This window comes from Puntigrus tetrazona, chromosome 3 (genome assembly GCF_018831695.1).
Source record: "Puntigrus tetrazona isolate hp1 chromosome 3, ASM1883169v1, whole genome shotgun sequence".
NCBI lineage: Eukaryota > Metazoa > Chordata > Actinopteri > Cypriniformes > Cyprinidae > Puntigrus > Puntigrus tetrazona.
In genome coordinates, this window is record NC_056701.1 from 22,453,974 (window position 1) to 22,466,526 (window position 12,553).

General features: G+C 40.3%; 1 protein-coding gene across 1 annotated transcript in view; it reads left to right on the forward strand.

Moving 5' to 3' along the window:
• Positions 1-1,428: 1,428 nt before the first annotated feature.
• ppp1r9ba (protein phosphatase 1, regulatory subunit 9Ba) overlaps positions 1,429-12,553 on the forward strand; it is a 35,389-nt gene continuing 24,264 nt past the window's right edge. The window contains exons 1-2 of the mRNA XM_043228511.1: positions 1,429-1,583; positions 3,745-5,115. Coding sequence (XP_043084446.1) covers positions 3,802-5,115 — 1,314 coding nt within the window. The 5' untranslated portion in view covers positions 1,429-1,583; positions 3,745-3,801. The remainder of the gene's footprint in view (positions 1,584-3,744; positions 5,116-12,553) is intronic.

The window sequence follows — 12,553 nt, forward strand, 5'->3', positions numbered from 1 at the left end:
GTCGTTTTAAATCTAAAATATTTAATGATAATGATAATAAAGTGTTATGTGGTTAAATATTGATGTTCTGTAGCCAATTCATAGCCCCTGAACCATTCCTACAAACATGATTGTCACAGATTATCTGTCTGGCTTTTGTGCCTGCAGTGTGCAACATCAGGCCGAGGAGAAATCTCCTTTATCCCTCAATTCAAAATTCTTTGCAGCAGCATGTCAAATTGCAATGCAAATGGAGCTGAAAAGCTTGTCCCACTTCATCTTCAGTCCATATTCAGGGCCCACAGACACGGTTTCCACAATCACAGACTGGAAGTGTAACAAAGACTCCCCAGGGTGTGGGATTCCACACCGGTGTCCTGGCTACAGTCTGTACAATGGTTAGGGATGGACTTCTAAGACTCACCAGACGATGTCGCCCTCCACCCGCCGGCAGCTGCCTCCAGGAGGCTCGAATGTCGCTAAAATGGGTCAGTGTGTCTTACAGCCCTGTGTGCATTGCAGCGGATTGATTCAGAGATTCAAAGACACGTCTAGTAAAAACTTAACTGTTTCTGACAAGAGTTTTTTGCCTCGAGTTTAAACCAGTAGACCGCCGACTGATCTATCTATCTATCTATCTATCTATCTATCTATCTATCTATCTATCTATCTATCTATCTATCTATCTATCTGTGTCACCAAAGCTGTTACCAAAATAAACATGACGACTTAATTATATAAAATGCTTAAGGAATTAAAAGGAGACAGTACAGTACAGTTGAAAGAAAATGAAATAATTTCACGTGTGTGTGTGTGTGTGTGTACACACCAAATGTAGGCTATACTGGACTTACAAATGATTATTATCAATAACGACAATGTTCCCATAGTACTGAAATACAAAACAGAAACAACAAATGTGGTAACGTAATGAAACAAATCAAGAGGAAAAGGACAAAACAAAACTCTATATTGCCTACACGTTATCTCTAAGCAGTTTATTAAATTAGGAATTCATTTAGCTTATGGCGTGCTTTATAAAATATAAAATGTAGCTATAATAGCAACATCTAAAAACGCTATTTTTTGTTGCAGTAGTACAGTAAGCTAGATTGACATAACTACTTAATGCAGAAATAAAAGTTAATTTCCTACCAGCTTACGCTACTGCATTTTTTACGCTATACTGTGCAAATCGGTTTTTTGCCGCTTTACCGGTTTCCGTGTACCTATTCTGTTTCTGCTGGAAGGGTTAAAGTAACCTGCGATGCTGCTGTGTGCTATATGGGTGAATAGGAGAGAAGGGCACAAGTATATCGAGAGAGAGAGAGAGAGAGAGAGAGAGAGAGAGAGAGAGAGAGAGAGAGAGAGAGAGAGAGAGAGAGAGAGAGAGAGAGAGAGTGTGTGTGTGTGTGTGAGAGAGAGAGAGAGAGAGAGAGAGAGAGAGAGAGAGAGAGAGAGAGAGAGAGAGAGAGGCAGGCGCGTCACTAGCTCGTGGGGGGAAATCAAGAGGGCTAAAACGGCTCGTGGACACAATGGATTCGCGAACGAAAGGACTCTGCGTTGATTAAAGGACGGAGTCTTCGATGAGCACGAGACACAAGGTACGTCCAGTTTCCGGGTAGAGCGCGACTCGCCGTATGTGGCGCTTTGGCCGATTTTCTGTGATTGTAACGGCAGAACCGTTATTTGGACGGCGGAGGATGCAGGAAGTCGAGGCATCATTGCGGAGAGCGGGGCCCGCTCGCTCCGCTGGGTCCTAATGTGATGTTTTGACAGGCTGCAGCTTCAATCTGTTGACACCCCTTCACGCAGAAACGACATATCTTACGGTTTCCGATTTTAATTAGCGATATTGTCCGTCTTGCACGTAGGGAACATCTCGATATGAAGCGGAATTTAAACGACAGCCGATGTTTCGGTGCCTAAAGGCTGGCTGATTCGTGCTGCCAAGATAAGTAATCTACTGGCATCAGCATCAGCAGCATGGGATCACAACAAAGCCTGCCTGTCCATGCCAGTATGCATGGTATTTCCCAAGAAATCATGACCCGTTTAATATATCAAATGACTTGAAAGTGTCTCGTGTTCCTGTGACTCTGTTTACGGTTTCGTTGATCTGACTTCCTTTATCTGGCATAAAGATCAATTCGTTGTCTACAGAGATACAGCTTAAGCTGGTTGCTGTGTTTTGTAGCACGGTAGCTGGGCTCTGGTTCGTTTTCTGTTATAATGTGTTATTTAAAAAAACAGCTTGGTCACCTTAAGAGGCTTTGTATGCCGGCTCTTGGCCATCAAAAAACGAACATGTTCTGAAGCACAGTAATCAGTCTCGTTTAAACACCACTGTCTGCCCGAATTAATTTGCTTAAAAAGCATTGGAAACAATGTTATATGATAGCGCACACCTTAAAGTGCATCTCAAGGAAATTTGAGTCACTACGGAAGTGTTTCACATCACTGCGTAAACCGTTTCCTTTAGATTTAATATTGTTGCGATTTGCACCTTTGTTTTTTTAAAAGATCGCATATTAAAATTGGCCTTGCATCTTCATGTACTCTTGTTTTAAATGCATATTCAGGTAAACTGTGAAAATAAGAGGCGTCTGAGAATGCAACTTTTCTAGCTTTATGACCCTGGGGCATCTGTGTGGTCGTGGCAGAGCTGTCAATGAATGCTCAAAAAAACACATCAGGGTACTTAGCCTATGGGCATTTTCACTGTACTGTTGCTTTTTGTTTTCTTTTTTAAAAGCATATGCATTAAATAGTGGCTCCTCTTGATCTGTTAAATGAGTTATCAAAAGTATTTAGGCTACTTAGGTTACTTAGTACTTGAATGCATTCCAATGCATTAGATGCAAAATATCAAATCAAATCTCGTTTAATTTGTTACTTTAACAGGGTATGTGTATGAACTATATGAAATTGTCTGCAGATGCCACTTTGGTTAAATGTTTACATTTACATTTTTAATTTAGCAGACACATTCTTCCTGTCATTTTCTATCCAATTCAACGAACTTCATAAGTTTGTAAGTGTGGCTTAAGTGTTCAAACGGCAACCCCGTCATAGATTTTTATACTATAGGGATGCTTGAATCTGATTAGTTAACCGTTCTGGTGTGCAATTATTTTTTCAGGAAACGCACGGCTAAAGTAGTTCCAGGCAGGTCTTGACTGCATTACAAGTCCATATCACTTTTCCAAATGATTTCAGTTATTTCAAAGGCCTTTACCCCCTATAACAGCAAAAGAACCAAAACTCACAAAGATACTGACCCAGCCCATTAATATAACAAACAGAAGGCCAAAAATGGCAAACCTTTTCCATGTTTTTTCCATATGACTGTGGAAAAAGTAGTTTCACAGCTGAAAGAAGCTAAGTTGCAAGGTTAATAGAGATACTGCACAGATCCAGGTAATTTACACATGCTTCACACAGCTACAATTAATCACTCTGTAATAACTGCATTAGACTGCATTAATAACAGCACTATGGCTCAAGCCTCCATATCTAGGTCTAAAATTACATTTTGCAATTAGCAACGGAGGCTTGAGATGAGATGCTTAAGAAATTAATCCTACATGCAAGACTGTTTTAAGGAAAACAACCTGACAAATGTCTTGAAATACATCATCTGAATAATGTCCTGTGTTAACCGTGCATATTTCTTCTTATTCATACTTTCTCTTTTTCTCTCTTTTTTGTGGCTGATAATATGAACTTCTTCTGATGGCTGCCACTTCATATTCACGCAACAAGGAGGAGAAGCAGAGGGCTATGCTGTTTCTGCTCGTCTTTACTGCTGTTTGATTAACCATGATGAAGACTGAACCCCCATCAACAGCCAGCGGCAGCACTGGCACCACCCTCGTAGCAAGAAGCGCATCGCCACACAGGAACGCCTATGAAGCTGGAATTCAATCTCTCAAGCCACTAAAAGATTCCAGTGCTGCTAACGGCGAGGACGTGAAGCCTCGACCCCAAGGCCGGGGCCGCAGGTACGGCTCCAATGTGCACCGCATCAAGAATATGTTCATGCAGATGGGCTCTCCTGGGGAAGAAGAGGATCCGTCGAAGGCCAAAGACCAGGCCGTCCGACTCTCCCTTCCCAGAGCGAGCAGTTTAAATGAGAACGTGGATCACAGCGCGCTGCTCAAGCTCGGTGCGACTGTGTCAGAGCGAGTTAGCCGATTCGATGGAAAGACCGATGGTAGCGGCTCCCGTGGATCAGCCACAGGCTTCTCCAAGCTGCAGGAGACGCGGAAGATTTTTGAGCAACGTCACCTGCAGGAGAAGCAGGCTGCGACGAATCGAATCCTGCTAAAGAAGGAGCGGGCGTCTGGCTTCCAAGATAGCCGTTTGGATGTGGTGGTGCGCTTCAACGGCAGCACGGAGTCATTGGACAGACTGGATACAGGGGACTGTCGTGCAGATGCAGTGTCCCCAACAGTCAGCCAATTGAGCGCTGTGTTTGAACGAGCAGACCAGCGCAACAACCTTCACCGACCGACCTCAACCTCCCCGCTGCCTTCTACCCCGGCCAAGGTGGGAGGAGTCAGCTCCAAAGTTGCCACCAGAAAGACACGAGTCTCCCCTCCGACGGAGAACCAAGAGGAGGGAGCTCAGTGCAACGACCAAGAGGCTGTACCTGGGAGTCCGAAGACTAGAGCAAGCATCCAAGCTGACGGACCCAGAGGCAAACCATCCGAGGATGAGGCTTTTGCTACAGATTTAGATAAGTCCAGGTCAGAAGAGAGTTCCAAACCAGAGGAGCATGGAGGAGCACCGGATGCAGGGAGCAGACTGGTACAGGCGGATGTCCACGCCTCTCTGGAAAATGGAGAGGCCACCGGTAGTCATGAGCCCTCTGAACAAAAGGAGGAAATTGGACAGGCCTGCGGCGAGGAGGAATCCCACAGAGAGGATATCTCAGAAGCAGACCTTGTGGACATCAGCGCCTACAGCGGGATCGGAGAGGACTCTGGTGGCAGTCAGCTGGATGAAGATGAGGAGGCAGAGGAGGACGATGCTTATGAACCAGAATCCAGCTGTTCGGAAATCCCTGGGCTGCCCACAGAAGAAGAACCACCCCCCAGCAGGAAGATTCGTTTCAGTACCAACCCCATCAAGGTAAGTGCCTAAAACGTATGAAAGCAAGGAGAGAAAGAACACGTTGTGTAATAAATTAGCGAGAGAGTGTACACCGTCTTAAAAGCTGCAGGCACAGTTTCAATATTGGGTTTTCTGGAATGAATTATAGTAGGTTGTTGCCAACACTGTGTATAAAAGTGTGGATGGGCAGGGTTTGGATGCTTGCAGGCGTACGAAATTAGAAGATTGCATTTCTGTAGGGAATAGTGCATAAAAGTAAGTTCGTTATTGGCATAAGGCTGAAGTAGTAGATGCCTTTGGTCTCATCCAATGTTCTTACATGGATTCTCCTTGAAAGGAGGACTGCTTCACTGCTTGCAGAGTCACCTCTGGGTCCTGTCAGCACTTTGATACAGCACACGCATGCCTCTCCAGCTGCTGACGGCCCACTTTTGCTGGTTTAAGAGCTCTCTCTCGCTGACTGTTTTCAGTTTGCGCTAACAGACTGCATGGTTAGTCAGGTGGTGCACAGTGTCCTTGTATGAGAGTCACATGGTCGTGTTCCTCTGTGTTTTGGTGACTTTCACATCTGAATTTCTGTTCTTGAGACAATGGCACATTCATGTAATGACCAACGTTATCAGAGCGCCATCGCTTCAGACTGTTCATGTGGTCAGCAAAGAGCAAAGCAAAGTTGTGTTTCGTTTCAAACATGCGGTCGTGACTAAAACAGCAAGATACTTTGCTCTGCAGGTGCTAGATTCACAGCATGAGGATTGCCAGCTCCTAATGGAGGCATACCAGAAGCATGCTGTATCTGAAGTGAGCACTATGTAATCTCACTGACGTCAAGAGGATTTGATACTGAGGGTTTGCCCTGTATTACTAAACTGTGGCTGACACAGTCCCTTTCTGTTCCTAGCATAAAGATGATAGCTGTAGCAATGCTTGAAACTTTTCTGCTGCATGTTGTTGACCTTCATTACAGAAATTGGATAAAGATCAAGTGGAAACATCTGTGAACATCAGTTCACCAGAGCCCAGCTCAGATGGCCTATAAGCTTTTGCATCCCTTGATCACAGCCTGATTAGTCTTTTCTGCTTTGGTATCAATAGACCACTACTGATCCTCAATCATTGTTAAAGGTAGACAGAGGCCTATTGTAGCACTAGAGGAGTGTGAGCATGTTCCTTGTAAATGTTAGTGCTGAAAGCTTGTTTTTGTAAAACAGTAGGTAGTTTAAAGAACTAAAAGGTTCAAATGCTATGAAGACAAGTATGTGTATGATATGTGATGACTTGGTTTTGTACACAGAGTGGCTCCACAAAGCACTTTTGCCACACTTAAAATTTATGAGTTTGTTGCTTTAGCTCAGGTTGTTCCAAACTAAGGGAACTGCAGGGGAGTCAACAAATATCTAATAATGAATAAAATCATACAGTTATCCAATTAAAATAAATAAAACATAAAAAAAATACTAACAATATTTATTTGTTTACACCCTACTATTCATCAAAATCAGAGCACTGTGAACATGCAAATTATTTTCAAGCCTTTAAGAGCTGTTTACTTAAAGTCTGAGAGTATATGTATGTAATATTTTCTGTAGAAACGGGCTCCGGTGACAAAGTTTGTTAATCACTGCATTAGATAGTAACTATAGCTAATTACCAAATTAACTGGTATATGTTAACAAATAATGCTATGTATGATGCTGACTTATGTTTCATGGTCATAATGTGTCATTATTTTAACTGGTTTTGAGGTCATTTTTTGTTTATGAAGTCAATTCCCCTCAAGTTCATACAGGTATCCTCGTAGAGGTATCCTTATCAGTTGTAACTTTAGAAAACACATTTTTGTTAAAGGGGTCATGAACTGTCTTTGTTTTTTATTTACTTCTGGTGAGCGGTGCTAAACAGGCAGCGATGTAGAAGCAGGCGTTGATCTTCTTGTGCGGATGTGGTGTTTGCGCGCTATTACATCATAAAGTGGCACATTCCACAACTTGTTATGGCAGATTGGCTTCAATGCAAGTTATTTTTATTATAGGGCGTAATGACCTCTTATATGAAAAGAATCTTGCTTTCTTAGTTCATGACCCCATGTTCTACATCAATAGCATGCTTTTGCTATCTTTGTACTAGCTGTGTTATCTAATACAATGGCATTCATAGAGTAAAGTGTCTAAAGTATGCAAATGTGAGTTGCTTTGTGGGGGAACGGAAGGAAAAAAGACTCAGAGTTAACTTTCTGAAACTACGTCTGCTGTTGTTTACATGCTAATGTTGTTGCACGTTTGCTTGCATGAATATTCATTGTTCATTGTACCATCTGCACTCTCATCGATGGTTTAGCATTCACATCTAGTTTATGGATCGGCTTTATTATTAAGTGCTTTGTGAGTCCAGACAGGCGTGGGCAGACTCTCTTATCCTCTCAAACACAGGAAGAGCTACAGCAGTTTCAGGAGAGGGAGGTGGTAAGCGCAGGACTGTCGGTGGAAGTTGACATTTTAGAGCTGGTCTGAGGCCCGGTTTGCAATTCATTTCAGAAGTGAGAATTTCTGGGTTCAGACGTCGCATTCGGAGCCAAAAACAAGCATAGAAAGTGAACGTTTTACTTAACCTGAGGTAGACTTGAGGAAAAGCAGTACAGAGGAAGGGGGTAAATTAGACATATAGACATAATTCCTCTTTAGGAGATATATACAGAACAAATATGCAGGATCCAGTGGACTGGATCCACGTGTTGCCGTTTCACAGCAAGAATAAACAGTTTTATTTGGACCATGTTTGATTGTCTCAGCTGGCATATGTGTGCTCTAGCAGCTCACAACCTCAACAGATTGCATCCAGTCCTGCTGCTAAAAATAGTGGCGTTCTTCACTTTCACATAATCCAGAAAGTCCTACTCTCTGCGCTACAGGTGGTTGTTTACTCTGGATTAAGGTAGAACTGATTCCAGGCAATAACACAGGGAATAATAGTACCGTGTGCTGTCGTTGCGTTGCCGAATGAGGCCCGTTATCAGGCTGCAACAGGAAACTGACGAAAAAAAGGAAATTCTGTCTTAAAGGGGCAGTGCAGGTGTTTTAATCAGAAGCTGAAACCCGTGTATGCATCTGCTTTGTTGCCTCCTGCACAGAGGGATGTTGATTGGCTTTTGTTAGAGTCAAACTATGGCTCAAGTGAAAACTAATCTAGCATACCATCATAGCTTAACAGTCCACATGTTCTCCGGTGACATGAATGGTGCATCATTCATTCAGATCCCACAGTATGTGAAAAATGAGGGCAAAGGCTGCTGGGTAATCAATCGGACTGGGCCATATGCCAGACATTTGCGATATATTTGTTAGTTGTATAATTTTGTAGTTGTGTAATAACATAATTGAATCATTTCTTAAATGTTTTAAAATGGTTAGGTGCATATTACAGTATTTTGTGCAGCTTAATAAAACAATAAAGTGAGAGGTATTTCATGACAAAGTGTTGTTTAGAACCAGATCTGTTTTTTTTTCATTAAACATGTTGAATCTAATTAGTTTAGATTTATTATTATTTATTTATTTATTATTTACTTATTTGTTTTTTAATAAAATCTAAAATTAGCTTTTATTTTTGTATTCTTAGTCTTCTTTTTGATTTTAGTTTTATTTCTAGGTATGTGAGAAAAAATACTACTTTGTTTTTAATTGATCTTTATTTCAGATTCATTTCCGTTTAGCAATTTTAGTGCTTTAATTTAAACTTACTGTTAAGGCATCATGTTTAATTCTAATTTATTTCAGTAAATGGTATAATTTTTTTATCCTCAGTTGAGAAATATGTTTCAAAAATATATTTTTTAATGGTTTCAAGTTGAAAAACTGAAAAATACCGTCATTTCTCTTTAGCTATGTCACTCAGCCCAAGTCTATATGTTCATTATGTTGCATTGGTTTACAAGCATAGATTTTGTGCAGTCAGATGTCTGTATGTCATATGTCTGTTTAATCATTCTCCAAAAACCCTGGTTTTTGAGGTTATCAGGCAAGCCTGTTATTTTGCCAGAACTACAACCTCCAACCTTTCAATTACAGTGTTGGTATATTACGGTCCAACCATGTACATTGATTGAAAAAGACATTATTAGGCTAGCTGAATACTGAAAAGCATGGGGTGTACTGCTTCAATCCTATAGACGGCCTTTGGCTGGCTTTCGGTCAGGGTATTGATTGATGTATGGCCTCATTTTGTTAAACAGCTCTGTCTGCCCATCCCCTTCATCAATGGCTCACTAGACTAGAGTCAGACCCCAGGCGTCCTCACGGTGGGAAAAAGAGTCAAATATATGCAGCAATGGAGGAAAATTATTATTTTATTATACTATTAAATATAAATAATTGCCTGGTCATTAAAAAGCTTTTCACTGCTGGGTGTTTTTCTTGATTAGGAGGAAAGAGCAATAACAAGCTTATTTGTAGCATTCTGTGACAGATGTCTGTGATTTTTATTAAGGGGTGCTTTTAAAGTTTTGATTTTTTTTTTCTCTCTTTCTAAACAGTTTGCATTGATTCCTGAAGAAACAACATGTGTTTAAGTGCTAGCTAAACAGACTAGGTCAGCTATTTTGAGTCTGATTATTGTACAGTTTCATATGAAGATGGGATCAAAAAGGTGGGAGGATGTATGAAATCTAATATGAAACACTGTTTCAAAGCAGCTCATTTATATCATTGTTGTCGTTTTAAAGACTGGATTATAATATTCCAAAAATAATTGCTTTTGAATTTCAGATTTGGATGGTGGATTATGATATTGATGTGTGTCTAAATGCCTCCAGGCCAAAGCCAGACTTTATATTTAGGCTACAAGCTTTCTGGTGTAAAAAGACTAACAAAGTTAAACTGCCGCGTCTTATATATGTTTGTTTAACAGCAGTCTGGCAAATATGACTTGATTGCCAGTAATAAAGTCTGACTTCAATTAAAGAACTAGCCAATGTCCAGATGTGTACTTCGCTGGATGTGACAAAAACAACTGTGTCATGGAGGTTTTATATTTTCAGCATGTTGGTAGATTCAAGCCCATTTCTAATGCTTTTGTAAAGGCATTGAACAAAGCAATGAACAATGGCTTCAAATCAAGGAAAAGCTGTCATTTCCTCTATCGATTTTCTCTCTAGTCAGATTGATTATTTCTGGTGTTTCTCAGTGGCTTGTAATCGTTGTTTTTGCTCTCGGGGAGAGACAGGGTAGATAAAAGGAGGTCAGAGGTGATTCTGTCTTGTCGGATGTCTTTTAAAATTATCTCTTGCTCCGAGCCATTATTCAGCTCTGTCTCTTACATGTTGCGAGCAATTTAGTGATGTTTATCTTTTTATGATACAGTTCTGCATTCTGCAACAGCTTTGCCATCTTAAAAAGCTCCCCCATTTAGACTTGTGGGATTGTCTCGGTATGAGAAATACATTAGTATCTGGAGAAACTGCTTGACTGCATGACAAATAATGGAATTGTTGTATTTCCAAAGCTGTATCAGGTTGCATAATAGCATAAATGTTTTGAATGACTAATTGTGTAATGTCTTCTCAGCCTAAACCTTTCTACTTCACAGTGGCATCAAGCGTTATTGTTTTCTTACAGCTTACCTTTATTTACTTAGCTACTCAGCTTTCATGCAAATGAGGTGCATCACATGCTGTTTATCATAAGAGCAATATTTGCAGTGCATGATTCTAAGGAGTTTGAATCTAGATTTGCACACAGACGTGAAATTATGAAAAGAGAAAATGCGAACAAGATTTTTTTTGCTAGTTTACTGCAAGAAAGAACAAGATTTATTTCAATAGGCCTATATATTTAAATAATTTAAAATGTATATTATTATATTATTTATTTTTGTCATTGTTATATGTTAAGTGATCGCCAATATGCAAATCAATTTTAAATAGTTTCTCAAATGTGAAAACGCAAGATTCATTTGCTTGCTTGTTTACAGAAAGAGAACGAAATGTATTAAATACGTATATTTATCGATTGTTATGTTAATGCGATTTTAAATTAGTTCTTCTGCTTTAAGTAAGATAAGTCTAAGAAGTAAATAATATACAATGTAAATATTTTATTTATAGTAATGGTAGCTATGATCTTATTTTTTCCTAAATGCTGTTTTTGCAATTTAACAGCAACGTTTTAACAACTTTTAGGTCCTATGAAATACTTTTTTTCTCTCAAATTATTTTAGAGCGCTTCTATGGAGGTTATATTCGTGAATTGCTAATCAAAGAAACGGCTTTACTTATAAGATGTGCATGAATATATCGCGCAGTATATTGCCCAGCCCTAGTTTTAACCCAATTTTACTTGTTTGTACACTTATTATACAGTTTTTTTTTTTTTGTTTTTTGTTTTAATTGTTTGGTAAGCACACTGGTGATGTGGAACACTTTTGAGTTTTCAGTTCAGATATTTAACCACTTTAGGTCACACCTCTGCAGTCGCTGTCCTGGCTAATGTGGAAATTCGGCACCTAAGCTCCTCATTAGTGCTTATCCAATCACTCTTGTTTGTTTTTGAGTGCTTCAGTGTCTGAAGCTCTGGAACAACTACACATATTTGGTTTGGAACTCAACTAGACGTATGTGGTTTGACACATATTTCAGCTATAATTTTCTCATAATCATCCTAGATGTTTTCTGCCTGGAATGTGTCCCTCTCTGAGCTCTCTTTGTTACGGATCAGCAAAGCAAGTGCGTGAAATGTTGACCAGCGTCTTTTTTTAGTCGTTGAGGACGTTAACTAGATAGAAGCAGCATTCTTTTGATGTTGTTTTGACTGAGGCAAGTGGGATGGAGTCATTTTCTGAGTAGTCTTTGTCTTTCTTGGTCTATAATGCACCTTTAACCACTTTCCAGTTCCTGTGTAAGAAATGCCAGCCAGGGCAACGAGCGTCTTCTTCCCTCTGTGTGGGAGAGCAGAACGTCAGTCCTTGGATAACTCACAGGGAGTCTGTTGTAGAAAGGTTGCCAGGGTCATGCTGGAATACTCAGCGCACTCGTTTATTTCTTTCTCGTCGCTGCCGTTTCTCTATAGCGGTCTTTTTGGAGCCCTGGCCGTTTGGAGAGAGAGAAACAGGGCACACTGAAGCCTCTGTTCTCCACTTCTTCATCTCATATTATCTCACTCAGACTTTTTCCATTAACATTCTCTCTGTTAGGCTCTCGGAAGTGTGCCATCCAAACAGGTCTATAATACCTGCAGAAAGCCGTTCCCATTCATATCGGTTTCACTTGTTTTGGTGGCACACGTAAAAAAATCATTGTTTTTTTATTTTATTTTTTAACATATCACGATTTTAGAGTCATTTTGATTAATTGTGCCTAATCAAGAATCGTCAGTCTTTGCTTACAGAGCTTTTTGAGCAGGGTCTAATGCTAACCAGACTAACTTTGCTCTCCACCTTTTGGTCAATTGGTCATAAAAGAGCTAGA